This window comes from Salvia hispanica, chromosome 3, assembly GCF_029641045.1.
Source record: "Salvia hispanica isolate PSC_SH4W2 chromosome 3, Shi_PSC_v1, whole genome shotgun sequence".
Classification (NCBI taxonomy): Eukaryota; Viridiplantae; Streptophyta; class Magnoliopsida; order Lamiales; family Lamiaceae; genus Salvia; species Salvia hispanica.
The window spans coordinates 58,858,800-58,886,016 of record NC_142694.1 but is presented as its reverse complement, the minus strand read 5'-3'; the positions used below and the strand labels follow the sequence as shown (position 1 = coordinate 58,886,016).

At 38.3% G+C, this 27,217-nt stretch overlaps 3 protein-coding genes across 5 annotated transcripts; 1 reads left to right on the top strand and 2 right to left on the bottom strand.

Annotated features, from left to right (window-relative positions):
- Positions 1–6,845: 6,845 nt before the first annotated feature.
- On the bottom strand, positions 6,846–16,202 carry LOC125211208 (protein CELLULOSE SYNTHASE INTERACTIVE 1-like). 2 transcript variants are annotated; one of them, XM_089067037.1, is made up of 8 exons: positions 15,858–16,202; positions 15,250–15,432; positions 14,327–14,400; positions 10,827–13,875; positions 8,164–10,708; positions 7,630–8,084; positions 7,438–7,554; positions 6,846–7,353 (listed from the first exon to the last, which is right to left on the bottom strand). In XM_089067037.1, the coding sequence occupies exons 2-8, from the start codon at positions 15,250–15,252 to the stop codon at positions 7,180–7,182; spliced, it is 6,417 nt and encodes a 2,138-aa protein (XP_088923163.1). In that variant the 5' UTR covers positions 15,253–15,432; positions 15,858–16,202; the 3' UTR covers positions 6,846–7,179. The 2 variants fall into 2 exon arrangements, with proteins under 2 accessions (XP_088923163.1, XP_047966883.1); XM_048110926.2 differs by having other exon boundaries at positions 15,250–15,386.
- An 887-nt stretch (positions 16,203–17,089) lies between these two features.
- Positions 17,090–17,806, top strand: LOC125210474 (uncharacterized). The gene is made up of 3 exons (XM_048110024.2): positions 17,090–17,239; positions 17,288–17,491; positions 17,582–17,806. Exons 1-3 carry the CDS (start codon positions 17,090–17,092, stop codon positions 17,804–17,806), a joined length of 579 nt encoding a protein of 192 aa, XP_047965981.2.
- A 4,460-nt stretch (positions 17,807–22,266) lies between these two features.
- On the bottom strand, positions 22,267–26,832 carry LOC125214740 (MICOS complex subunit). Of its 2 annotated transcripts, XM_048115874.2 has the most exons (13): positions 26,705–26,832; positions 26,502–26,565; positions 25,269–25,982; positions 25,058–25,162; positions 24,771–24,923; positions 24,546–24,623; positions 23,940–24,032; positions 23,727–23,846; positions 23,554–23,631; positions 23,015–23,194; positions 22,841–22,942; positions 22,475–22,754; positions 22,267–22,368 (listed from the first exon to the last, which is right to left on the bottom strand). In XM_048115874.2, exons 1-12 carry the CDS (start codon positions 26,713–26,715, stop codon positions 22,521–22,523), a joined length of 1,932 nt encoding a protein of 643 aa, XP_047971831.1. In that variant the 5' UTR covers positions 26,716–26,832; the 3' UTR covers positions 22,267–22,368; positions 22,475–22,520. The 2 variants fall into 2 exon arrangements, with proteins under 2 accessions (XP_047971831.1, XP_047971830.1); XM_048115873.2 differs by having other exon boundaries at positions 22,267–22,754.
- Between the last annotated feature and the right edge of the window lie 385 nt (positions 26,833–27,217).

Genomic DNA, 27,217 nt, shown 5'->3' with positions numbered 1-27,217 from the left:
CCTACGGGGCACTCTTGAAAAGGGACTCTACAAATTTCTTCTCCAAAATTCCAAATCCAGTTCTGTTAATCCAATCAAAGGCCATTAGTTGTTGATCCTTCTGCCTGCTCAGCCTTTCTATCAGCTCCTGTCATTTTTAACTCATCTTGTAATGTTAGCCTAGAATTATGGCACAAAAGACTTGGGCATTGTGCCTTTCCTATTGTCAAGAAAATACTTAAAGGTTGTAACATTCCTTTCAAATCAATGAAGTCTACTTTGCTTTGTCACTCTTGTTGTCTTGCTAAAAGTCACAGGCTACCTTACTTGCCATCTACATCTCAATATCATAATCCTCTTGAACTGATTCACTCCGATTTATGGGGGCCTGCTCCCACTGTTTCCCGGAATGGATTCAAATACTACGTAAACTTTGTGGATCACTCTAGTAGATTTACTTGGACTTATTTTCTGAAAACTAAAGATGAAGTACTTCCTGTATTCAAATATTTCAAATCTTTGGTTGAGAACCAATGCAATTCAAAAATAAAAAATCTCCAGAGTGATTGGGGTGGTGAGTTCAGGGGACTAGTTGATTTTCTTCATGCCGTGGGCATCCACCATCGTGTATCATGTCCCTATACTCCTCAACAAAATGGATTGGCTGAAAGAAAGCATAGACACATTGTTGAATCCGGTCTAGCTATCCTTGCCCAATCTGGGCTCCCCTCTAGATTTTGGGATGATTCCTTTGCCACTGCTGTTCATCTCATTAACAGACTTCCTTCTCAAACTCTCCTCTTCTCCACCCCCTATGAGAAACTTTACAAATCCAAACCTACCTATCATGAATTGAGAGCTTTTGGCTGTCTGTGCTATCCTCATCTTAGGCCACTAAATAAATCCAAGCTTGATTTCAGATCAGATTCTGCTATTTTCTTGGGATATAGTTCATCTCATAAAGGCTATAAGGCTTTGCTTAAAAATGGTAGAACTATAATCACAAGAGATATACTTTTTGATGAATCTATTTTTCCCTACCACTCAACACCATCTCCTGTTTCAGCCACCTCACCTTTAAATTTCCTACATATTCTCCTTCTATTCCAACTACCCATCATGCTCCCTCCACTCCTATCTTGGATACTTCTGCTGATTTTTCCCCTAACTTCAGTCACACTACCTCACCCCATACTCCCAACACTTCTGCACATATGCCTGCCAATCCACCCTCTCCTGCCATTCCCTCTTCTGATTCCTCTATTTCCCCAGATATGGCCTCTCCTGCCATTCCTACTATTTCTACTCAGTCACATCATTCATCTTCCCCTGCTCCAACTAGAAGGCATCACATGATCACTTGAGTTAAAGGTGGGATTTTCAAACCTAAACTTTACTCTACCACTGCTCCCATTCCTGGTGATCTTTACTTTGTCATTCTCCACTCCATCAAGGCCGCCTTAGCATTTCCAGTCTGGTTTGCTGCAATGAATGAGGAATTCGTTGCACTACTAAGAAACAACACTTGGACTCTTACATTTCTTCCCCCAGGAAAGAATCTTATTGGGTGTACATGGATTTTTAAAATAAAAAATCATGCTGATGGATCCATTGCTAGACATAAAGCTCGACTTGTTGCTCAAGGCTTTTCACAGGAGGCCGGTTTTGATTTTCTTGAAACCTTTAGTCCTGTAGTCAAACCTAACACTATCAGAATCATGCTAAGTATTGCTGTTACCTCAAAGTGGTCTATTCGACATCTTGATGTCAACAATGCTTTCTTGAATGGTGATCTTGAGGAGGAAATATACATGAAGCAGCCCCCTGGTTTTGAACAAGGTTCCCCTGGAATGGTGTGCAAGCTTAACAAAGCTTTATATGGCCTAAAACAGGCTTCAAGGTCTTGGTTTCTCACTATCCAATCTGCTCTCTTAAATATTGGTTTTTCTCAGTCCAAGGCTGACACCTCATTGTTCTTTCTCATCAACAAGTCTGAAGTTATCTACCTTTTATTATACGTGGATGATATGCTCATCACGGGTAACTCTTCCTCTGGTATTCAAAGAGTAATATCTCAGTTGCACAACAAGTTTTCGTTGAAAGATCTTGGTGAGGTGACACATTTTCTTGGTATAGAGGTTTCTAGAACTGCCCAGGGTCTTCATTTGTCACAAGCTGCTTATATTAAGAAGCTTCTTAGCAAGGTCAAGATGCTTGATGCAAAGCCATGTCCAACCCCTATGATATCAGATCTCAAACTCAGAAGGTAATCCCACCATCGATGGTAAGCTTTATAGGAGCGTTGTTGGAGCTCTACAATATGCTACCATCACTAGACCCGAGCTGAGTTTTTCGGTCAACAAAGTTAGTCAATACATGTCTTGTCCTCTAGACACACATTGGAAGGCTGTCAAACATATTCTAAGGTATTTGGTTGGTTCTATTGATCATGGTTTGCATATCACTCTTTCTGATTTCACTCTCTCGGGGTTTTCTGATTCGGATTGGGCCTCCGATGTTGATGACAGACGATCCACCACAGGCTATTGTGTTTATTTTGGCAATAACCTTGTCTCTTGGTGTGCTAAGAAGCAAAAATTCATCTCTAGATCCAGCACTGAGGCTGAATACCGCAGTCTTGCGCAGGTTGTTGCTGATATTTCATGGCTTCAGTCTCTTCTTATGGAGTTAAGATGGTCTTTACCCAATCCCCCTGTTGTTTGGGTCGACAATCTAAGTACAATAGCTTTGGCTTCCAATCCTGTTCTCTATGCTCGTGCCAAACACATTGAACTCGATAGCCATTTTGTTCGAGACAAGGTTGCTGCAAAAGAAATTGATCTTCGTCATGTACCCTCATCGGATCAGGTTGCTAATATTCTTACCAAACCTTTAGGCTCCCAATTCTTCACGAGGTTGCGCAACCGCTTAGGCGTTTGCTCCCTCTCCTCGCTTGAATTGCGGGGGAGTGTTAACCTGGTCATTCTTCATGCAAAAGAAATGGATGCAATCCATGCAGATAAAGGGCAAGGTGTTCAAGAAGTCCATGCCAAGGATGCTATTGTCATTTCTGATAAAGGAGACACGTCCCCACCGAATCAAAGTGGTCCCAGCTACAAGGATGTTCTCATGAAAGAAACAAAGTTTTTGGATAAAGCTACAGCTCACACCTGCACACTCTGCAACATTTAAATGCAGTTTTGACTCATTTGATTTCATGTTGTGCTGGCATAATTTGATCATATGAATCAACTTGTAATCTCTTTTTAAGCCTCTTCAATCATTCAATCAATGCAATGAGTTCTTTTTTATCAGTGCGCACAAAGGGGAAGGGGAATGGCAAAGCAACAAAGACGTATCAGCCCGTCACGCAAGTACTACAACTCCGAAGAGACGATGGTTCTGGCTAGGTGTTGGGTCGACATCTCCAAGAACCCGATCTTCGCAAACAATAAGACAGTGAACAAATTCTGGTCGCGGATCTTGGAGAGGTACCATTCCTTGAAGCCGACGTGGGCAAAGGAGCACAACCCTAACCAACTCCCTAGACTAAAGTGTTATCTCATTCGTGGTAGTTTTTCACTCTTCATCCTATTTTCTCAACCAAAAATGTTCTCCAATGCATGAAGGGCAAATTTTGTCCACTTATAAAATTGGGTACTGGGTATATTGTTTACTCTATCTCACTCTTTAGTACTATTGAGTATGATATTTTCATATAGGATGGGTACCTACAATGATATTTATCACTTAAAAATATGATTTAACTGAAATACTTTCCTTTCTAATTTCTTTTTTTTTTTAATTTTATATTAACATATTACTTCCTCCGTTCCCTCATAGTTGAGGCAAAACTTTTCGGCATGGTGTTTAAGAAGTAGATGTTTTGTGTGTTAAATAGTAGTAGATAAAAAACTAAGAGAGAGAAAAAAAATAGAGAGAATAGAGTAGAAAGTGAATAAAGTAGAGATAATAGAGTAACAGAGAGTAAAGTAAGAGTGAGAAAAAGTATTACTACCATATATAGAAATGACCCAACTATGAGGAAACTTTTCAAAATAGAAAAATAACTCAATTATGACGGAACAGAGAAAATAATATGAATTAATATAGAGACTTCCATTTTTTCATATTTGTATATGTCAATTTTTTAATTATTTTTTTATTGAAATTTTTTATTTACGTTCTTTATTACTTCTTTTGTCCCTGAAAATTTGTCACTTATTTTTATTTTCATCCATCCATAAAAATTTGTCACCTTTCACTTTTACAATTTTTGGTAGTGGATCTCATATTCCACTAACTCATTTCCACTTATATTTTATCATAGAATTAATAGTATATAAAAGAATGACTCACATGCCACTAACTTTTTCAACCTTCTTTCTATTACTTTTCTCAAAACTTGTGTCACCTCAAATGGTGACAAATTATAAGTGAAGGAGAGAGTATTTTTATACTTCATCCGTCCTGCAATAGAAGTCCTATTTAGTTCTGACACGAGTTTTAAGAAATGTAAATAAAAGTGAGTTTAACAAGTTAGTGGATTTGGGCCCACTTATATATATGGAGTAGTTTTATAGTAACAAAATGTGCGTGAAATAAGTTGATGGAATGTGTGATCTACTTACCACTTATAGTAAAAGTAAAATAGAAACCCTATTGTGGGACGGAGAGAGTATAATATTTTTTATAATTAAGGCCTGGTATGTGTATTTTATTTTGAACTATCTAGTTTGGTTACAAGTCATGTAAATATTAAAAATTTTAATTTTTAATATTAGAAAACAATTAAACCATAATTAAAATTAAATTTAGCTACAAATTATTTTGATAATGATATAATTTTATTTTTGTAATTAATATATTTGAGCATTCATAGTGGAATATTTTTTTTATTATTTCTTATTTTCTAAGTATTTAATAGAAAGAGAGAAAGTGGATTTGATATAAAGTGATTGAGAAAATGATATTGCAAAATATTATACACAATACTAAAGACAAAGATAGAGAGTAAAGTAGTGCCAGATACCCTAATTTTATGAATGGACAAAATTATCTTCCATGCCTTGGAGGGCATTTTCGGTGGAAAAATAATGTAAATAGTGAAAAAGTATCACAAATAAGATTACACCTTAGTTCACCCTTTTAACTAAAATTGAAAAGTCATCTTAAACCTCTATTTAAGATAGACTAAACTATCCTAATAATCCCTGATCAATGGTCCTAAAAATTTTTATAGTCTTTTTGTCCTTAGAAATCACATTTTTGGTACCTGGCGGTCTTTTATACCTCTCTACATTCGAAAAATCCCCTAAATGCCAAGGAGGGCATTTTTAGTATCTAAAAATAACAAGTTTGGTACCTCTCTGGTTGTATCTAAAAAATTTTATAGCCTTTTTGGTCCTTAGAAATCATATTTTTAGTACCTGACGGTCTTTTATACCCCTCTGCATTTGAAAAATCCCCTAAATGCCAAGGAGGACATTTTTAGTATCTAAAAGTAACAATTTTGGTACCTCTCCAGTAGTACAATTTTTTTGGACATACATAAAAGTATCTTTTTGGGCATAAAACATTTACATTTCTTGTACTAGTTGATTTATATTTTACAATAAAATAATATTTTCTTTTGAATTAATTCATTTAATATTATTAAACAATTATTTGAATGTTTTTTATCAAAAATCTTACTTACAAGGGTTCACTTTTGTTTACGTTAGATATAATTTACTTAAATTTTAATTAATATACTTAAAAAATATTTTTTCACTCTACTATATTTTAATTAACTTAATTAAAATATTTATTGTTCACTTAAGTATATTAACATTTAAATATTTAAGTAACATTTTAAGTATAATTAAAGCTCAATTAAAACGTTTGGTTTCTTATTAAAATTTTTGAATTCATAAAGTATCAGATATTATTTAAAGGAAAGTATAATTGAGTTTCTAAATTAAAATAATACTAATGAAACTAAAAGAAAATGGTGATGAAAGATAAAATTAAAGGGAGAGTAGAAAGGTCCAAAATGCCCTAAATGCTAAATATTCATATTAGTGGTACCTAAGGTTACTTTAGTTTTATCATATCAAAAATGCTTGTATAAAATTTTTTGAAGAACCATTGGTACATTTTTCGACAAGATCAGGGACTATTAGGGTAGTTCACTCTTTAAGATAACCTCCATTTAGGAATAACTTTTTTATGGTCCAAAAAGGGTACTTGAAGAGGTTAGAGTTAGTTTGAAGAGGTCCAAAAATATTACTCCCTTTGTTCGGTTGTTCCACTAGTGTTGGCACATTTTTTTTTTCACACTCATTTTTTTAAAAATGAGATAATAAATAGTTAACGTGAAGAATGAGTCGAGTAAGAGAGAGAATATTGTAAAACTCTTTCTTCACATTAATTATTTATTACTCCCTCCGTCCCACTAGAGTATGCATTCTTTACTTTAATTCTACATTATTTTTTTTCTTACTTTACACTTTCTTTATGTTAACTATTTATTAATCTCTTCGTTCCACCAGAGTATGCACTCTTTACTTTTAAATCTATCCCACAAAAGTATGCATTTTTTAGATTTGGAAACTCTTTATCTCTATTAACGTGCGACTTACTTTTCAATAACAATACTTTAATAACTTTTTCCTTTCTAATTTTACTAATTATGCATTAAAATCTGTGCCCAATCAAAAGTGCATACTCTTGTAGAACGAAGGAGGTGCAATATAATTTTTCTAAAATGAGTGCCAAAATAAATGTTCCAACATTAATGGAACGAAGCGAGTATAAATGTAATTTAGGAACAAGATATAAATATGCTTCCAAGTTCAATCCTACTCCTACTTAATGTAGAGCAATTTTTCAAGTTCCATGAATGATAAAGCTGGAACAAATTCAACAGGTATATTCAATTCGACGCAATATGTTTATCCATGGCAAGACTACAATTACATTATCTTGCCCCAAATTCCAAAAAATATCTATAACAATAATAATAAAAGAATTTCTCACTTGTACATTAAAAATGACTCAAATTACAAACAAACAGCCGCTTGGCGAATGAGGAATTGCTACAAAAGATTGCCAAAAAATCTATATACATTTACGCCATAAATTATCACAAACGAAAAAATAATTAAAGAGCAAAATCTGTATCTTTTTGTAAATCAATTTTTAATTGAAGTAAATTTGCTAGTTTACCTCAGCTTGGCCCACTTGGTCTTGGGGCTTGTTAGACCATTGGAATTCTATTTCCAGATTCCTCGACGGCCCGCTTTTGCTCTCCGGAAGCAGAGTGTACTCACCGGCGACTGCGCCTAGCATCACCACGCGATCGATCTGGATGGTTACCTTCCCGAACGAGCTCTGCAGTTAAAGAAACAGACCTGATTAGAATAGGTATTTAAATACAGTGTTGAGAGTTAAATCTTGTCACTAGAATTCATTAACCTTTCCCATCTTGCTCTTGTTCTTGCATGAAATGTGAAGCTTCTGGCCCTTGGGAGGACTCTCGAAGGACCAATCGAAGCTCTCGTCCCACTCAGGATTAGGACCCGTTGATACAACCTAGAGCAAAGAACAGTTGGAGTAAAACAGGGGGGCGTGAAACAAACGTGTTTGGTGATGAGAGTGGATCCATACCTTGGTTTGCCGAGGGGGTGTGTTTCCGAGGGTTAGCTTGCAGTATACGCTAGCATTCCCGACGGATTGCCTCATGTTGTTTCCTCGCTTGATTATCACCACAAGTGTGCCTGGCAAACACTGCAGCAGAAACTCAGCTTTCTCCTGGAACCGTGGTGGCCCTGATTGAATCAAGTACTGTAGAAGGGGAATTGCGTCTGCAGCAGCAATGGATTGTGCTCGAGAAACTTCAGCTGGACATGCTGACCATGCTTGCCTGAGAAGAAATAGAGCATCCAAGGCAGCTTCTTGAGTTGCCTCCGAGGCAGTCTTGAGCGAGGCGACCAGATGAGGAATGCTTAGTGTTGCAGGCTCCGTTGCTCTAAGACGGGGGAAGTTGCCAAAAAGCGCATTCAGAGCCTTCAGATACTCTTCATTTACCGTGCCAGTAGCCCATAAATCTTTCTCAATTGCAGCTGGAAAAACAGCGAAAAAGTTTTCGTCAATTAGATGTTACACTCGAGCTAGCTCCGATCAAGGGAGGTAAGAATTTACCTGTTATAGCTCTCACAGTTTCGCTTGAAGCGTATTCTTGAATGGTGTTGTTAGAGAAAAGAAGTTTGACAAACATAGCTGCCTGGATTGATGTTTCAGGGTCGCTAGAGCTAATCAGATCGAGCACGACCTGAACACCGCCAGCCTCTGCAACGGCCCTCTTATTTGATCGGCTGTACATAACCAGATTCTGCAAAGCACATATAGCTACTACTTTCATTTCCTCTGTAGGTTGATCTTCAAGAAGATTCACCAATGCACGGCAGGCTGAAACAGCATCTGCTGTTCGGGCAAGAGACTCATTCTGGAATAGGTCACCCAGAGCAAGGGTGGCAAGTAATCTCGCCTGCTGACCTTGTGTTTGAGGATCCAAAAGGTATTGGGACAACGGCAATATTGCAGCTTTGGTAACTTTCGATTCCCTTATCTTCACGTTGTTCAGTAAAACCTCGAGTAGTCTGGCAGATGTTTCCTCGCACTGATGGCTTCTGAGAAGGTCCAGAAGCGCCTCGATTGCCCCACTTTCAGCCATTGCTTCAGCACTTGTAGAGTCGTCGCTCTCCAACACGAGAAGAGCACTCAGAGCACCAACAACAGTGCTCTCTGTTCCTGAACGCAGCAACCTGACCAGCACTGCAACGGGTACTTCCAAATAGAACTCAGAACTATATTGTAGGATGCTAGATAACACTGAAGCAGCACACTCCCACAAAGCATGAGGGAGAAGAGGATCTGACTGAAGTATGACACTCGATAGCTGGCCTACACCACCCTCTTTTGCAATTTCATTTGGCCATATAGTTGAGACATTGACAAGAGCACGGACAGCTCTCTGTTGCAAAATAGGAATGCCAGAACCAAGAATTCGTACCAGTGGAGGGATCACCTGCTGTGTCAGAGGATCTTTTTGAAGATGCTCTTCCAATAGTAAGTGGGAAAGAAGCTCTGCTGCTAACTGCCGTACTGCTGAAGCTGGACAGTCAAGCAAAGGTAGGAGGGGTTCTATAGCTTGTTGTGAAGTAAGAGTATAATCCACACGGCACTGCGGATGCTCAAGAATATTGACAAGAACCTGCAACGCACTGTGTTGTCCATCAGGTCCAACCTCTGGTCTTGTCAGCAACTGGAAGAGAGGCTCGACCACTTTTGCTGCCGAAGGACCTTTTGCAATGCTTGCATTGTTTGTTAGTATTCTAAGCAATTCAGAAAATGCAGCGCAGAGAAAATCAGGAGCTTCATGAAGTATATCAAGCACACACTCTATTACTCCAGCTTTCACCATTTCCATCTTACAGGCTGGCCTATCTTTACCTAACTTAACTAGAGCTCTTGATATAGCTTCATGAAGCAAATAGTTTCGACCGTATAGAAGGCCCACAAGTGGGATGACGGCACCATGGGCAGCCACAAGTTCTGCCAGCTGGTCATCATCAAGGAGCTTATCTAATGCACGGACAACAGAATGGTGAGCTGGACTATACTCAGAAACAAGCAGAGAAACCAACGGCTCCACACAGCGCGCTGCTGCTAAAGTGGATCGTATTCTTGTGTTGCCAAAAAGCACACTGCACAATTCAGCAGCATCTCCCTTCAGCTCCATAGAGTAATTCGACGAAAGGATTCTGCAAAGCACGTCAACTGCATTCATCTCAACATCAGCAACTGCAAGGGCCTTCGATGGGTTTTCATTCAGCAGTCTAATTAAGGCAGCGATAGCAGCATGTTGTTCTTTCTCCAAACCTGTACTCAGAATTTCCACCAGAGGCTGAACAGCTTGCCTGGCAGACTCGGCATTCCTTACATGATCAGCAGAAAATAAGTTTTCCAATGCTTTAGCAGCACTATATCTTGCGGCTCTTCCACCCAAGCGCAAAACTGCTACGAGCTGACTGACTGCACCGAATGCAGATTCGTGTCTCCTTATCTCAGCTGTGCTGAACATAATGCCCAGTAAATCTGTAGCAGCTTCCTCATATGTATCTTGGGGGCCAAGGGACAGATACTTAGTCAAGCCTTCCAAGGCACCTGACTCTACCATAGCGATTTGATTAGTAGGGCAATCTGTAGCAAGCTGGATCAGAAGTCCCAGAGCAAGAAAAGGTGCTCCGGGACGTTCTGGAATAGGTTTAAGCAAATCCACTAGTGCTGGTATAGCTTTCCGAGAAGTAGCACCAAGCCTGATGTCATCAACCCTGAACAATCTCTCAAGGGCGACTTGATCAGGATAACGAACCAAAGCAAAGTCATCCGCCAATTCCAAAAGGTCATGTATATCAACATCAGCACAACCAAGCAAGGAAATGAGTCCAGCTGGTGCCCCTGAATTTGCAACAGAGAGAAGAGTCCCCCTGCTACCATTACAGACAAGACTTGCTACAGCTTGTGCAGCAAAATATCTATTCGCCCCCTCTTCCGTCCTAAACAAACTAGCCAGTACCGGAATCACTTTCATAGTTGCATTGGCACGTATGATATCTCTATCTTGGAACAATATTGCTAACAATAACGCACAGATCCATATGCTGCCATCCTCCTTATAATCATTCTAAACAAAAGAAAATGAAAAAATCAGAGCAAGTTTTTTCAAGACTATGCCAGCAAGGCTATGCTTTAGAATATGAGCCATGTACTGCAGCACTTAAATCAATAAAATAAACACATACCAGCAAGTTGTGAGAAAAGGATTCAGAAATTTTATCAGTGAGAACTTCAATTGCACCAGCCTCCATGATCTCAACTTTACTTTTGTCATCCCGACTAGCAAGAATAGAAAGAAGCCATGTAGCAATATTCACACTACTGATGACTGACGTACTTTTCTCAAAGTCATCTTCACTTTCTTTTTCGGGGATCCTGGAGATGCTTATAATATCCTTGCTACCCCGATCAGCACCAGGGGAAGACTCTGAAGAAGTTAACATTCCAACAAGAGAATGAATGAGTGGTGTACTCATATTAGATCCATGTAAATCTTCAACTACTTGTTGATAATTGACTTTTGCAGTGCAGATGAGCAGTGCAGCTCCTCCAATTTTGATCCTTGAATCTGACGAACTGATCACCCTTCTTGTAATAGATGAAATGCATCCATTCGCACATGCAATAGTATTTCCAAGAATTAGGGGCCGAGCCTGGGTGAGCCGAGATAATATTTCTATAGCCTTATCCTGCAACGATGGTGTGGCATCAGCAATACATGAAACTATTGGGGTAATGCCACTTGGATATTCAGCAAGAACGGCCCAAGCAGGCTTCACTTGCTCACCATATCCTGTGGATCTGGAGAGAAAAGCAAGTGCATCTAATGCCTCTGATGTAGCAACTGATCCACTGTCCGCAGTTTCAAGGAAAGAAACTATAGCAAGTACTGTTCCATTGCGATTCACACATTCAGTTAGAGAGGAATCAATTTGACGAGTACGAAGCAGACGGGCAATTGCCGCTGCTGCGTGGATCTTGCCTACATTTGAGCCTTCACGCAACACTGTAGTGGCAGGTAAAACAATCTCTTCTAGGATAGCTTTTTCTGAAGTCTCATAGTCTAAAAGGAGATTGGCCAATGCACAAACCGCTTGCTCTGCGACCTGCAGTACTGAAGAGTTAGCAAGCACCACTAATGTAGGCAAAGCACCTCTAGCAAGAGCAGCCACATCACGGTTTTCTTTAACTGACAGAAATATAGCAGCAAGGCACCGAGATACTTCTGCTAAGATGGTTTCAGATTCAGAGCTCAAAAGTTTCATGACCGATCCAAGAGTCTTAACAGCAATGTTAGTTTCACGCAAGTCTTTTCTGACATCAAAGATTCCAGCAAGAGCCAGTGCAGACCTTGCCTGAGTCTCTTCCTTGACAGAGCTCAATATTTTTATCATTGTCTCAATTGCATCATTTGCTGCACTGCCTTCACGTACCATGTCACTGAGAGGGGCCACACAGAGCAAGCTTTTTAATGCTTCTAATACATAAATTTTGGACTCAGGCAACTCGCTCAGTAGTAATGCAGTGAGTTGGCTAATCGTTGCTGTGTCTGACTTATGAATCAAATGATTTAGAGTCTTAGCAGCAATCTCCTTTCCATTGGGTCTTCCGTTCTTTAATAGCCAGAGAAGAGCAGGAACAGCATCAGCACTTTCAACGCAAGCACGTATATCCTCACTATGACTACAGAGGTTTCCAAGGATTGTTGCAGAATCTTCTTTAGCTTTAGCAGACCCAGTTTCCAGAATTTGAACAAGTGGAGGAATACCACCAGCAGCAGTAATAGCCCATTTGCTATCATCGTTTTCATGGGACAGAAGGCAGAGTAATGCAACAGCACACTCTTGTTGTTGTTCCGATGATAGACCAAGAAGAGATATTAACAGTTGAATCCCTTCACGGCCTTGAAGGGCCTGCCACAATGTACCCTCATTGTTGCAAAGAATAAGTAAAGATCTTATCAACTCTTCCTGAACTTCGTCTGTCGCCATTGTAATCAAACCTACAAGCAGCCTCTTTGCATCAGAATTTGCAAGTTTGCTTGCTAGTATTCCATTACCATACAAACTGGCAAGGGCTTCTATTGTACGCTCCTGGATTAAAAAGGGCAACTGAGGTTTGAGCTGCTGTAATAATGTCTTCTCGACCTCTTCCGCATCTGATGCTCTAGCATATTCAGCTTTGCTATCATATATCATCAGAGCAGAAGCTAATGCACCTAATGTATCAGCTACTTGTGCAGGAGATGAACATGATTCTAGGCTTTGACCAAGACTTGAGATGACATACGACAAGCCACCAGATATATTTGCAAGGGCACACATCGCGTTCTCTTGCAAAGCTTGAGCAAACTCGCCCTGCATAAATTCTTTAGAAGGAGCTATTGTAGCATTTATTAAAACAGGAATACCATTAGCATTGGCAATCTCCCGCCTGGCTTCTTTGGATTGTGCAGAAAGAGATTTAAGAGCAGATGCAGCTTCCGCTCTAAGTGGAGCTTCATTATCCGGCCCGAGTAGCTTGAGGAGCAGTTTAGTAGCTTCTGCAGCCAAGATTTTGGAACAAATAGATGCATCTTCCATCATCATGGATGCAAGGAGAAAGCACACATTTGCTTGAGTACTTGATTGGCCGGTTGTAAGCAATTTGACCAGTACATCAACCCCTCCAGCTTGAATTGTTGCTGGCCAAAATCCCTCAGTGCTGCTACAAAGATTCCGCAAAGCTCCTGTTAGTAAGTGATCAACCTCATTTCCTGCCTTAAGTCCCTTATCTAATTGTTGCCACAAGGCAGGAACAACACCTTCTGTTGAAAATATTTTTGATCCAACGTGATCCTTCGCACCACCTTGAGACACAGCATATATGGTCTTTGCTGCTGCAATTTGGCCTTCTCTCGAGTTGGACTTGAGAAGACCAAGCAATGGGGGAATGCATCCTCCAAGTAATACTTTGACCCTCAGTTCATTCTCTTTGCACAGAGAACCCAACACTACAGCAGACTGTATCTTTATCCCCAGTGATCCAGACCGAAGAAGAGAAACGAGAACTGGAACCGCTTGAGAATGTGATCCAACTGCACCGAAAGCATTTTCCCTTGTGTTGATTAACTCAAGTAACTGCTTCAAGCATTTCTCTTTTTCCTGTGATGATGAGGAACTCTGCCGCATCTGCTCAATACATTGTGCAACACTTGCTAATGTTCCATCTGGGTCCTCCATGTTACCTCTATCTCTGCATGTGAATAAATCTCATGACCATCACAAAAATTAACCTAAGTATACCTAAGTATACTGAAATGAAATCGAGCAGCAAATTCAAAGTAGATTTCAAACTTTTTTGTCACTAAATTAGCTATGCAATGTAATGATCTCCTAAACACTATAATTATAAAGCTACCGCTGTAACCTATAAGACATATTTAAATTGGTGTACCCTGAAATTTTGTTAGCAGCAAAGGTAAAACAAAACTTCAACTATGAAATGCTACACCATATCTAGCATTTACAAAAAAGCTAGCAACTGCAGATAACTCAGGGGCCTATTGGAGGTCAGATTAATTATGCAACATGGAGGTCAAACAATTATGTCTAGATACCAGGAACAAGTGACATTGCTAAGCAACAGTTTTCAGTTCAAAACACATAAACTGATCAGCCTTGAACAAAATAAAGCAACTGCTAACCTTGAACCCATTTTCATGAGTGAATGGGGGGTTGGAAGTTCTGAATCATGAGGTCTACTTTCCCCATTTCTCTCCTACAAAAAAATATATAAAAAGCTCAAACTAACTTTAATAAATAACTCTGAAATGGACACTTCAGGAAATGGAACAGGAGTAGACAACCAAGAAAATCCATGCCATAATAGCATATGTGCACCCTAACAAACAATATAATGCATGACCCTCAGAAAGAAAGCAACATCAGGAATGGCAAATATACAAGCTACTAAAAGTAGATTTAGTACTCCAACCGTTCCATTAGTGCTGGAGCATTTCTTTTGGGCACGGAGATAAAGGAATGCATTTTTAATAATTTAAGCAGAGTGAGAAAAGTAGAAGGAAGAAAAATTATGAGAGAATAAAGTAAGACTCTAAGAGAGATAAAGTGTGTTGTGTTTTTCCAAAAGAGGAAATGACCCAACTCTAATGGAAACGGCTTACGGCTCAAAAAGGAATATGATCCAACACTAAGGGGAACAATCATAGAGAGTATATTTTAAAAGCCAATCATGATCTTCATCCTATCTCTTTCAGGGAACTAGAGTGGTTTACTCGGAGTAAACAATACACGTCACGCAACAGAGTAATACTAATACTAGAAATCAGGGTTTTCAGGAATTTGCTTTATAAATTAACATTATAAAAACAAATGAACAGCGTAACTATTAAGGGTGATTTATCGATCTCTTTATAAATTTTTCCAATCTGAATTATTTCTATTCGAATGGGAACAAACTCACTGTTAGCAATGCATGTGATAAATGTACACTACAAACGGAATCAGAAAACATTTATTTTGGATCCAGATAGTTCAGCAGATTTCAAGATTAACTGCAGAGAGAGTCATAGACAAACAGAAAACAAGTTAAATTAAGCAAGCTTACCATGTCGTTAGAGGGATTGCTACCATTAGGCGCAGCCACCCTCCATGCTATTGTAGCCGCCAGCTTCGCTGCTATTGTGATGTCTTCCCTTCAGATCCAAATTGCCCCCTCACACAGGAAAAAGCTAGCAATGCGTACTGTTGAATCACAAGTCAGCCTCAGCACATCAAAAGGTTGACTAGACTAAAACACATAATTAAAATCTATTAATGAACTTGGTTTGATAGCACAATTAAATCAAAGCTACAGAGAAATGTAGTAATCTGAAACGTGAAATCCAGCTGAAACGCCTCGCCTCACGTTTAGAAATCAAAGAGGTGAGTGGTTTAAACGTTACTTTCACCATAAAGTTGCAACCAATTGAAATTGATTGACTAAAACCAGTATCATCATCACTTCCAATCACATTATTAATAGGAAATAAGTAAATCCTATTGAATTTCCACTAAAACAGTTCAAAAAATTCTTAGATCATATACATCCGCATAGAGAAGCTGACAACAGCAGTATAGAATAACCAGATCAAATACAGCGCGGCGACCGGAAAATTCTCCACGGATCAAAAATTAAACGTGAGAAAAGATAAGATCTAGCAGAAATGGAGAAACCTTTTAGTAGATTCAGTGGAAGCGCATGAAGATTTCCTTCTCCAACAATGCAGGTGAGCTGCTATAAATGAATCCCCCCTTTTAGCAACTCTCTTCCTCGCTTTCTCTGTGTGTGTAAAATGAAATGAAATCGAGAGTTCCGTAGCTGAGAAGCGAGGAAGATAGATTGCCTAGAGAGAGAAGAGAGAGCGTATGTATGTGTGTGTGTATGTCAGAGAAGAAGAGTAGTGTGTGATGAAGAGAGAGACAGAGAGCTTTGCTGGTGTGCGGTGGCGGACCACCGACAACTCTAGCGACCGCGGCTGCGGTTTCGGCTCGGCTCGCTGCCGTTTATCTGAGTAAATAATTTAAAAGTTTGTAGCAAAATATATAAATATCATCAATTTACTAAGATAAAGTATATAGTTTAAACAATGTACTACTATTTCTTTATTAATTTAGTACTTCCACATGTATAGAAACATATCAACGATATTAGATTATTTACTCACTTTATTTGTTTTCGGGATTAGATTTAGGCAATATTAGAATCTGATAGTATTACTCTTATCCCAAAAAAATAGTCAATGTTTTAAACAACCCAAATTTAATGCACAATTGATATAAAGTAAAAAAGAAGTGGGAGAGAAGGTGATGGAAGTATTAGAGCATCCGCAATGGATGTCCGATCTAGAGCCCGATCGCGTGAGATCGGACTTGGTCGTCCTCGGGCATCCATTGCAGAAGCCCGATGGATCGGGCGCCCATTGCAACGCCGAGCCCGACTACGCGTTGTGCACTTTTTTTAATTTTCTATTTATAAATATGCCTTATTTTCACTCATTTCTCACACAACTCTCACACATCTCTCAACCCTCACACAACATCTCTCCAATCCAATATCTCTCTTTCACTCACTTTTCCAAAATGTTTCCCGGAGAAGATATAAGTCGGGCTATGGAACGCGCAATGTTTGCTTTCGAGAACAGAATTCTCACAGGTATTCATGCAATAAAAGAGCAAGAGCAAGTCGAAGAGCAGGTCCTGAGGCCCATCTGCAACTAGACATCCGTCCGTCGAGAGCATGGCCTAGCTCACCAACGTCTGTTCGAGGACTACTTCGCCGATGAGCCTCAGTGGGAGCCGACCAGTACTTCCAGCAACGGCAAGATGTGGCCCACATAATCGGTCTATCCCCGCTTACGAAGTGCACGGTTGCGATTCGTCAGTTGGCCTACGGCACCACGGTGGACATGTTCGACGAGTATCTTCACGTCGGGAATACAACTGGCCGGGAGTGTCTGGCAAAATTTTGTGAGGGCGTGATTGACACCTTCGGTGCCACATATTTGCGCAAGCCGAATGCCGAAGATTGCCACTTCCTGATGGGGATGCACGATAGGGTGCACGACTTTCCTGGAATGTTATGGAGCATTGATTGTATGCCCTAGGAGTGGAAGAATTGTCCGGCGGCGTGGAGAGGCCAATTCACCAGTGGGTATAAGGGTACCCACCCGACGATAATCCTTGAAGCCATCGTTGATCACCGTCTTTGGATCTGGCATGCTCACTTTGGCGTGGCGGGATCAAACAACGACATCAACGTGCTGAACACGTCGAGTCTCTTCACCGAGCAATGCAATGGCAATAGTCTGGTTATCGAGTTCACTGCCAACGGACGGTAGCATCATATGGGGTACTACTTAGCCGTTGGCATATACCCAAGATGGTCAATCTTCTTGAAGACGAACTCCTTCCCAACGGATGAGAGGAGAGCCGTTTTTGCACAGCGGCAAGAGTCTGCACGGAAAGACGTGGAACGAGGATTCGGTGTGCTTCAAGCGCGTTGGGCAATAGTGAAAGGTCCAGCTCGTTCCTGGTACAGGCATCATATCGCCAATATCATGTACGCGTACATCATCTTGCACAACATGATTATTCACGATGAAGGTCCAAGAGCAAGCGATTGATCCGACGATGAAGCTGAATCGAGCGCAGGTCATGCAGCCCCGCCGGTCGTTCGAGGTTTACCCTATGAAGTTAGTGAGAGATTACAAGCTCGGGAGAACATGCGCAACTAACAAGCTCATCTTCAACTCATGAACGACATGATTGAAGAAGATTGGGCACATAGGGGTAGGGGTCGTAAATTGTACCTTTTTAAAGTATTTCCGTTGTAAATTTTTTTAAAATTAAGTAATTTATGTTTTTTTTGCTACTTCATTAATTTAATATCTAATTTTACCATTTATAATGTGTAAAAATAAAAAATATATATTAAAATTGAAATGAAAATGGATAATTGATAGGGCGGACACTAGGACGCAGCCATTGCAGAAAGAAGGGGCACCCTAAAATTGCTGATGTGACAACCACTAGAGCGTCCACTAGGACATCCATTGTGGATGCTCTTAGTAGTGTCAATAGTTTTCAAAACTTTCCATTTTAGGAATTGGTTTAATTTTGGTAGACAGCTAAAATGATAAAAAAAAATTAGCAGTATACTTTTTATGGACAGAGATAGTATTAGCTAAGACTTGTCAGTAAATACGGTATTTTTGCTAATTTTTACAATTTAGAAAAGTTACGTCCAAATATCAAATAGATAGTCCATTTCATTCAAATTATGGTGTTGAGTAAATATGGTCTCATGTTAGTATGTAAGTGAAAAATCTTAATTTGAGCATGTATAACGGTGAACCAAAAAATAGTTTACACTCAACTCGTTGCAAGGATGCTCGCGTTGAGGAGGTGGGGGTGAGCCATCTCTCCACAAGCCCGGAGAGTCGAGAGTCGATTTGTTGAGGGTTCGATCTTTGGTCAAGGAGTCGGGAGCCAGTTCAAGACGTCGTTCGACTGGGATGAAGGCGACATAGGCTTGAGTCAGGGGAAGCCAAGAGCCCCACTCACTCTTCAACCTTAATATTTTACCGGGATATTTGATGCAAGTCGTAGCTGCCGACAGTACCCATATGATATCGACAAAAAAAGTGGCATATAACCAGGTTGTTGAGTATTTCCAGCATCAATTGGGCTTCCCCCAACTTCACTACCATCGTAGTAAAAAAAAAAAATTGGTATTTTTAGAATTTTTTATTGCATAAACTTTAATTATTAGGATTTTCAGTTATGTCATTTTTAATTTTTAGAAATTTTAATTATGTAATTTTTATTTTTTTAGTTAAGTATTTTAAATAAAATAATTTTTAATTAATTGTATTTTAAAATTGGAGAAATGAAATAGTGAGATCCATGAATCGTTGGAGAAAAGATGGTGGAGAGATGGCCTTGTAGTTGTAGGTGTTATCAGCAAGAGATAACATAAAAAGTGATACAAGATCCATGAATAAGAGATGGAAGAGTATTTGGTAGTTTTATAATAATGTCGTGGAAAATGTCATATAGTATTTATTAAATATGTTTCGGTTCGTGTTCTCGCGTTAAGTTAAGTATGTGCGATATAGGAATGTGTTATGTTGCTGACTAAGTAAAATTAAATGATAAGCATTAGACTTTCAAATCAAGGATCAAGATCATTCAGCTCCGAGTATCAATATCATGAAAAATTATCAATTAGGGTATTAATGTCAATTAACATCAAATTAGTTATAACTAACTTTTGAAAAATATCTCAATACTTTAAATGCATATAACTATCTCGATTTAAATTACTTTTTTGCACAACATATATCAAGTTAAAGATAATTTTATAAGAATTCCAATGAGATCCTACATGCATATGTTTCGATGTTAAAATTTTGATAAAATTTTCGTAAATATTCATAAGTAGCTTTATAACAATAAATCTTGCTCCCTCTGTCCCAGTTTTGGAGTCACATTTTGCCATGAAAGTCCGTCCCAGTTTTAGAGTCACATTTAGAATTTCCATATTTGGACATACAATTTTACCCCATTGTTCATCAAAATTACATCAAAATGTCATTATCTCACTTCATTTATTACACACTCCACCATCTCACTTCATTTATTGTACACTCCACCATCTCACTTCATTAATTACACACTCCACCAATTCATTAAAACTCGTGTCATAACTAAATGTGACTCCAAATGTGGGACGGATGGAGTACATGATATTTCATCAATCTCAGTTAAGATGATCATTTTTTTTTCGCACTTGTTTTGAAAAAATAACAATAAATAGTTAAAATGAAGAGAAATTAAAGTAAGAGAAGGAATAATATAGAAGAGATTCTCCTCTATAATTCTCTCACTTTTACTTTACTTTCTCTCCACTTTAACTATTTATTAACATTTTTCCAAAACACGTGCAAAAAAGGAATGAGTCATCTTAACCGGGACGGATCGAGTCTGTCAATACAGTACTTGTAAAATGTCGATATGAAATTGTGTTGACATTATCATGTTTTCGTGTTGATATATTGAATACACTATTGATATTGTGTTCTTAAACCCTAAATCTATAGTTGTTATTATACTTTTAGGGTAGTGATAAAATGCAAACTCTATATATTGTACAGACTCCAAACTTTTCAATACTGTATCAACACAGTTTCAACACAATGTCAATACAATGTAAAATTTCAAGATTTTGATGTTAACACAATGTCAATATAGTATCAACGCAGTGTCAACACAACATCAACTGTTGACACTATGTTGACATTTTTTGTTGATATTATTTTGTCATCTGTTGATATTTTCCAACGGTCCAGATCATAGTTTGGAGTTTGTACAATATTTAGAGTCTACATCCCTATACTTTTAATATTAAAAAATAAAAAATGAAATTACACATGTCAATTTATAGACCATTAGATTTCTAAAATTTTATGGTCTTAAATTAGTTGTAGTAAGCAATTAAGGGATAAATTAGCAAGATCACATCCCGTGTGATATAAATATGTGTGTTTCCTATGTATATATATAGTACATGTCATATATTTACAAACTCCAAACTATGATCTGGACTGTCAAAAAATATCAACAGATGACAAAATAGTAACAATAGAAAATGTCAACACAGCATCAACCGTTGACACTGTGTTGACATTTTCTGTTGATAGAAAATGTCAACACAGCATCAACCGTTGACACTGTGTTGACATTTTCTGTTGATACTATTTTGTCATCTGTTGACATTTTCTAACGGTCCAGATCATAGTTTGTTGTTTGTACACTATTTTGATTTTGCATTTGATTACGTTATTATCGTACTATTCCCTCCGTCCCACAAAAGATGTCACACTTTCATTTTTAGTTTGTCCCTCAAAAGATGTCACATTTTCATTTTTCGAAAAAGTTATCTCTCACATTAATATAAAAATTATATTTTTTCTCTCCATCTAACACACAAAACAAAACCTCCTAAAATCTCGTGTCATCCCATAAGTGTGACATCTTTAGTGGGACCGAAGGAGTATTAAATTATTTTTTCTTTACAATTTCAAAGGTATTTACTCTGTATGAATGATTATCTTAATTAGCATATCAAGCCAATTAAAAATACAAGTATTCTACTATATCTCACATCTACAAACACATGCACTTACATTAAGGATGGTGGACAGACAATAATTATCTAATAAATTAATCAAATTCAGTTTTGACAGAATGATTATCTCTCCATCTCACATGCAATTAACAAATCGACATCCAAACCAATGTTTTTAACATTGTTACCCTATATTAATAATTCTTAAACCGACATTTTGCCTAATTAAGAAGAATGAGCTACTATTTCCGAAGTATTCAGATCCGACAATTCGTTATTTCGTTGGCAACCAACATGGTCCACTTTGTTTTGCCTGTCAAATTTGTTTGGCTCTTAAACTAATTTTTGCCTAAAAATTTTGACACCTTGCTCTTCATTATTCATCATACTACAACATAAATATTACTACTACAATCCTCTTTCAATTAAACGTAATATTGATTAAAAAACACACACGCACAGTATTCAACAGATGATGGGGAAATTTTTGCACATTTCTACATAATTTAGTGAATATTAGATTAGGTATGACATCCAAATCACACGAAAGGCTACAATAATGAATAATATAGCAAGTTGGTCAATTGATCATCGGTTTGGTATAATCTTTCAAAATATTGTTAAAAATAACGAATAAAATTACAATCTTGCATCGTTTGACTTAATAAAAGAAATTGATAGAAAAAGTTAGTAGAGACGAGTCCTACTTTTTTATATTGGTTTTATAATAAAATATGAGTGAGGTGTAATATGGAGTCCACTTACCAAAAGTGATAAAAAATTGAAATGAGATATTTATTGGCGGACGGACAAAAAAGGAAAAATGAGATCACCATGAAAACAGAAGATTCTACGTCCCCAGCACGATTTTTTATAAGATGCCAAATTGCTCAAACTAGAAGGCGTTGGCCGAGGCAGCAAATGTACCTTGTTATTGTAGGCAGAAACCAGGACTGAATAAACACGACAAACGATACACATAACGAAGTCACCTTTCGCAAAAATATTCTACATCAGAAGTCACAGGTAAGCTCCAGTTCTCACATACTGTAGTCTCTGGAAATAAATTTAGGACTTTATTTTTCATGGAGCCGTACAACAGTATAAAGGGAAAGAAACCTCTGCATTTGGTTTTGAGTTACTTTATAGGCTGGAGACGAACCTTTGTGGCTTCAGAAAACCGAACATTGATATGTTGTACAGTGGGTTCAGGTTAGGCTGATTGAAGTGGCGTAGGACTGCAAGACCGTCAAAGCTTGCTCTGTGATGGCTCTGTCCCTAGCTCGCCTGACCCAATCTGTTACGACTTCTGCTGCCTGGCTGCCTCTAACCCCATTCTCAAGAGTGTCTGCAGCTTCGCATAGTTTGCCTTGAGCTAACAAAATCTCGACTCTGGTTATGACAGATTCAACTCCTTCGCCCAACTGATCAGTCTCCTTAACCTAAACTCGGAAAGAAATATTCATAGTTGTGAGGTTGTATTTTGTAATCCGAGTAAGGGCGCTTAACTGCAAGGCTAAAAATGCACCTTTAACCACGAAGCAACTTGAGCCAATGAGTGTGACAATATCCCTCCGCCACCAGGTGGGATTAAACTGAAGTGCCTCAGTGTCCCCTTCATGGCATCAAACTGCAAAAAATATGAGAAATATACTGTAAATTTCTTCGAAGCCATGCTGCACACACATGCTGACAAACACACCTTGTGATTCAATTGGGACAGGGTATCTGTTCCATATTTTTGAGTGTCTTCGGGAAGTGACGATAGAACTAGAGGTATAAGTGAGTCTTTGTCAATGCCTTCAAGATGATCGCGGACAGTCTCTATTTCCTTTTTAATTGGCAACCCTTTGGATAGTGCATCCTCCAGTGCCAGTGCACCCTGCGACATGCGTGATTAAAGAAATCAGCTGGACGAGTTACATCATATCAGTGGTCAGTCCAAAAACATGTTGTACCTTCTAAGGAATAGGAAAACATTGTAAGCATAGTTATACACTGCATTTGATTTTAAGTGCTATTTTACTCACTTCTTCCCTCGCTTTTTTCATGACTTATGATATACCAGCTCATACACTTGCTCTAATAAAAAAACTGTTTACTTTTATCTTGATTGAACAACAAAGAGGTGAAAGACAAGTTAGATTCATGTTCAGCTATGACAATAACAGCCAATAAGCTAAGAGTAAAGTAGATTCAGGGTCACATCTAGAAGCATGTAATATGGAAGTGTACACATACCAGAGCAAGCTTGTGCACAGAGTGACTCTGGCGAGCTTCTTCAGAGCGCGCATAAAATGCCATGCACAACGCATTTATCTGCATAGAATGGGAAGGGTCACTAACTTATGATTGAAGTTTTTGGTAGAGGTTTAATGACTCCATAATGAAATCAACATTAGCAAGTACCATACATGAAGGTTGGCTTCAGCCATTTTCTCAATCTGGGAAGCCTTCTCACTTGAAATTGCAGCAGCCAGTTCAGCTTTAGCTATATCTTGCATTTCCTCCAGTCTTTGTTCCACTTCCATTTCCTGCACAAGGAATTCCAGAAATTGAATCGGTAGATCAACATCGTTGAAAAAGTTACATTCCATAGAGTATTGTCGATAACATTACGTTGATACCTTCTGCTCAAGTTCGGTTTTGAGCTGCTCTTCTAATGTTTCTTGAAGAGATTTGAGTGCGGCAGCTGCTTTAACCCGTTCTTTTGTTAATTCCTGTGAATATTTCAATAACGAACAATTTTAGGGGCAAGATAACTATTTTTTGCTCCAAACAGAACCAAGAAGACTATTATCTTTCTGGTCCCCCTATTATGTTTCTGGTCTGGAATGAAGATATTCCACTTCCAGAAGCAATTTCTTTCCAAGGCATTCCTCAGCTAATAAGTATGTGAATTACTTTTGATTTTCAAGCAAATCAAGACACAAGATTACACTTTTTAAGCACCCAGAGGCCGGTGCAAATTGAGGACAGAGTAGATGAGTAAAAAGGAAAGTGAAAAACCTGGAATAATTTATGCATGCATTCATACACAATGAATCAGGAGCTCTGAGTAAAACTTGCTTACTACTTTTAGCGAAATGAATGAGAAAAAAGGAGGGGAAAATGCTAGTAGTATAATTTTTCCACCAGATTGATTGTGACAAATGATGCAATGAAGATATAAGCAAAGACATCAGGCAAACTGAATTACATTCAACTGGGAGCACAAAGGAAGAAGTTTGAACCTTATCCAAAATGGCTTCCCTCTCAGCATACATGAGTTCCCTGACTCGTGCGTCCTTAAGTTCCTTTTCATATTTCTCCTGAAGAGTAGATGAACTTGTTATGTGAAACTCCAAGTCATGACATTTAGAAAGAAGTCCTCCCAATGAGACATCATCACAATGCAACTGAAAGTAAAACTTCAATAAACTACATGAGTATGTATGTGTGTGTGTGTGTCTCCTGACCTTCATTGCTCTCTTTTCTTCGGCAAAAGAACGAGCGTCCATCTCTGCTTGCCTTTGTTCAGCAGCATGTATGGCTTGCAAGAAGTCAATAATCAGGTTCCCATCATTTGTTATGTAACCACCATGGGCATCTTCTACTGTGGAACTAGTGCCCTTCAATAGTTCAATATCAGATGTAAAAAGTATATCCATGAAAAGATCAATCTTCTGTGATAGCAATGAGGTTATTGCTTAATAAACAAGTACAACACTAAATTCTTCTTCATAACTATTTAGCAAATATTAACCTCATGATTTTTTGATGAAGATGAACCAAGTTCTTCAGATTTGTCTTTTAATAGATAATCGTCGAGGAGTGAATCAGATTTTTGTGCTATACCATCCTGGAAAACCTAGAAAAAGTTGCACCACAAGAAATCTTGAATGATCCACCAGAAAACAAAAGCTGAAAACAATGCAAGAGAAATTGAACATTGCCTAAGAAATCTAAAATTTTACCCCTTGTATGTCATCAGTTGTGGTTGGCTCGCTTTGTACAGATGTAACTACAGAGTCTGCAGAAGTATTATCAGCTGAAGTAAAAGTGGTTGTGGTCTCGGTTTCCTTGTGCTCTGGCTCATCAGCTCCCAACCCTAGGCCCTTCAGATCAACACTTTCTTCAGCCGGTTTACCAGTTTCATCACCTGTCAATGAGCTGCTTTGAGGAACATTAGGAATATCGCTACTTTCAACATGATCGACATTCAATAGTGTCTCAACTGCAGCAAGTTTTTCTTGAAAACTTTTCTCTTCTTCAGTTCTCATCAAGTCTCCTGGAACATGTGGCTCTGCATGTGTTTCAGCATCTTGTTTGCCATGGTCCACAAGGGGACTTGATTCACCTGATTGCCTTGAGCTGTTCTCAGGAATCACAGTAATCATTCCACTAGCTGGATTGTATGTGTCTTTTTGTCCTGGAAACGCCTCCGTAGCCTTATCACCAATCCCAGAGTCGGTGTATTCCCTGATGCTTTTTTTTTGTTTCCAAATGTACTCATCAAGAGCACCATAATAGTACGCTGCCAGGAGGGCAGAACCCAACGCAAGACCTCCAATGAGAATCTTTGGTACACAGCTCTGAGGTTCAGGGGTGTTGCTTCCTGGATCTACCTTCTTTGGTCCATTCTTCGGAGAAACAGAAAATTCCCTTCTGGAAGAAAGGTATGAAGGTATCTGCATATTACACCAATTTTTAGAATATAACAACTTAAACGATCGGACAAGTAACTTAGTTGCCAGCATACACCCCCCCACCCTCCTCCTATATACATCTCGGGAGCTACAGGAAAGAAGCAAGCCAAAGAAACCCGGCATCTACACTCTGTGCTAATTCATGTTTTTCTTTCTAATCTTCACCAAAACAAAATCATTCATTTACCTCATTACAATTTCTTACTAATGCATCACTCATACATAGCATCAAAGCTATTCCACCAATATACAATCAATCAGAAACTGAAAAAACATTACCAGAACATAAAGATTTGCTGTGTCTTTCCAAATTAAAAATAATAATATGTTTACTAAAATAGCATCATTTCTCTATCCTAGTCAATACCCTGAAGCAAATTCAGATTCTGAGAAAACTCATAATAATGCAGCAGAAACAAATATCAGCAATAATCATATTTCATTAATTATTCATACACAAACACACACGGGCACACTAATACAACAAAATCGAATGAACACCTGAGTTGTAGCTTGCAATGGAAGCCTATTGAATGAACTACGGGATGCGAGCTGTATAAGTGACCTACAAAATCGTTGCCCAACAAAATTTAACAAAGAGAAGTGAAAACCAAAAAACCCTTGATTCAATCAAATTAATCAGAATACAAAAATAAAAATAAAAAAAACATGCGTTTCAGATATGGAGTGAATCACATTGATACCTGCGTAACATTGCGAGATTATTAGCTTCTGCAATTCAGCGGTGCGTTGAAGAGGATTTATTTTGTATTTGTACGGGTATGGGAACACAGCATAGTGTGCTGTGCACCAAACGGTGTCGTTCCATCTCTATTTGTACAAAAATTAGTCAAATATCGTTCTCAACTTCCCATCACTTTTTTTTTAATTTTATTTATTCCCTTTTTGGAAACAGTTCAATGAAATTTTAATCAAAATTTAGTTATTAAGGTCCTCTTTTTTTTTTTATTGTAAAACAAAATTTTACATGTTTATTCGATATTAGTGTAATAGAGAGGTATTAATAGATGTTTTAGGTGATCTCTACTGCCAAATCGGATAGTGTTTAGATTCATTAAAATTTATCAATTACTTGTAACATATAGGAGTAGTAATATTCAAAAAGTTAACAAACAAAGAAAATACACATTTGCGATTTAAATTTATACTCCCTATGTCCCACGTTATTTGAGTCATTTCTTTTTTGCACTCATTTT

Excerpts from the sequence above, each read along its gene's own strand:
- LOC125211208 (XM_089067037.1), bottom strand. Across the intron at positions 10,709-10,826 it reads CCTTTTCTCACAACTTGCTG|AATGATTATAAGGAGGATGG; the intron begins GTATGTGTTTAT and ends TCTTTTGTTTAG. Across the intron at positions 8,085-8,163 it reads AACTGTGAGAGCTATAACAG|CTGCAATTGAGAAAGATTTA; the intron begins GTAAATTCTTAC and ends CTGTTTTTCCAG.
- LOC125210474 (XM_048110024.2), top strand. The coding sequence starts at position 17,090 with ATGTTCGACGAGTATCTTCACGTCGGGAATACAACTGGCCGGGAGTGT. Across the intron at positions 17,240-17,287 it reads TGATGGGGATGCACGATAGG|GAGTGGAAGAATTGTCCGGC; the intron begins GTGCACGACTTT and ends TGTATGCCCTAG. Across the intron at positions 17,492-17,581 it reads AATGCAATGGCAATAGTCTG|ACGAACTCCTTCCCAACGGA; the intron begins GTTATCGAGTTC and ends ATCTTCTTGAAG.
- LOC125214740 (XM_048115873.2), bottom strand. Across the intron at positions 25,983-26,501 it reads CATTGCAAGCTACAACTCAG|ATACCTTCATACCTTTCTTC; the intron begins GTGTTCATTCGA and ends TGTAATATGCAG. Across the intron at positions 24,924-25,057 it reads CTTCATCAAAAAATCATGAG|GGCACTAGTTCCACAGTAGA; the intron begins GTTAATATTTGC and ends GAACTATTGAAG.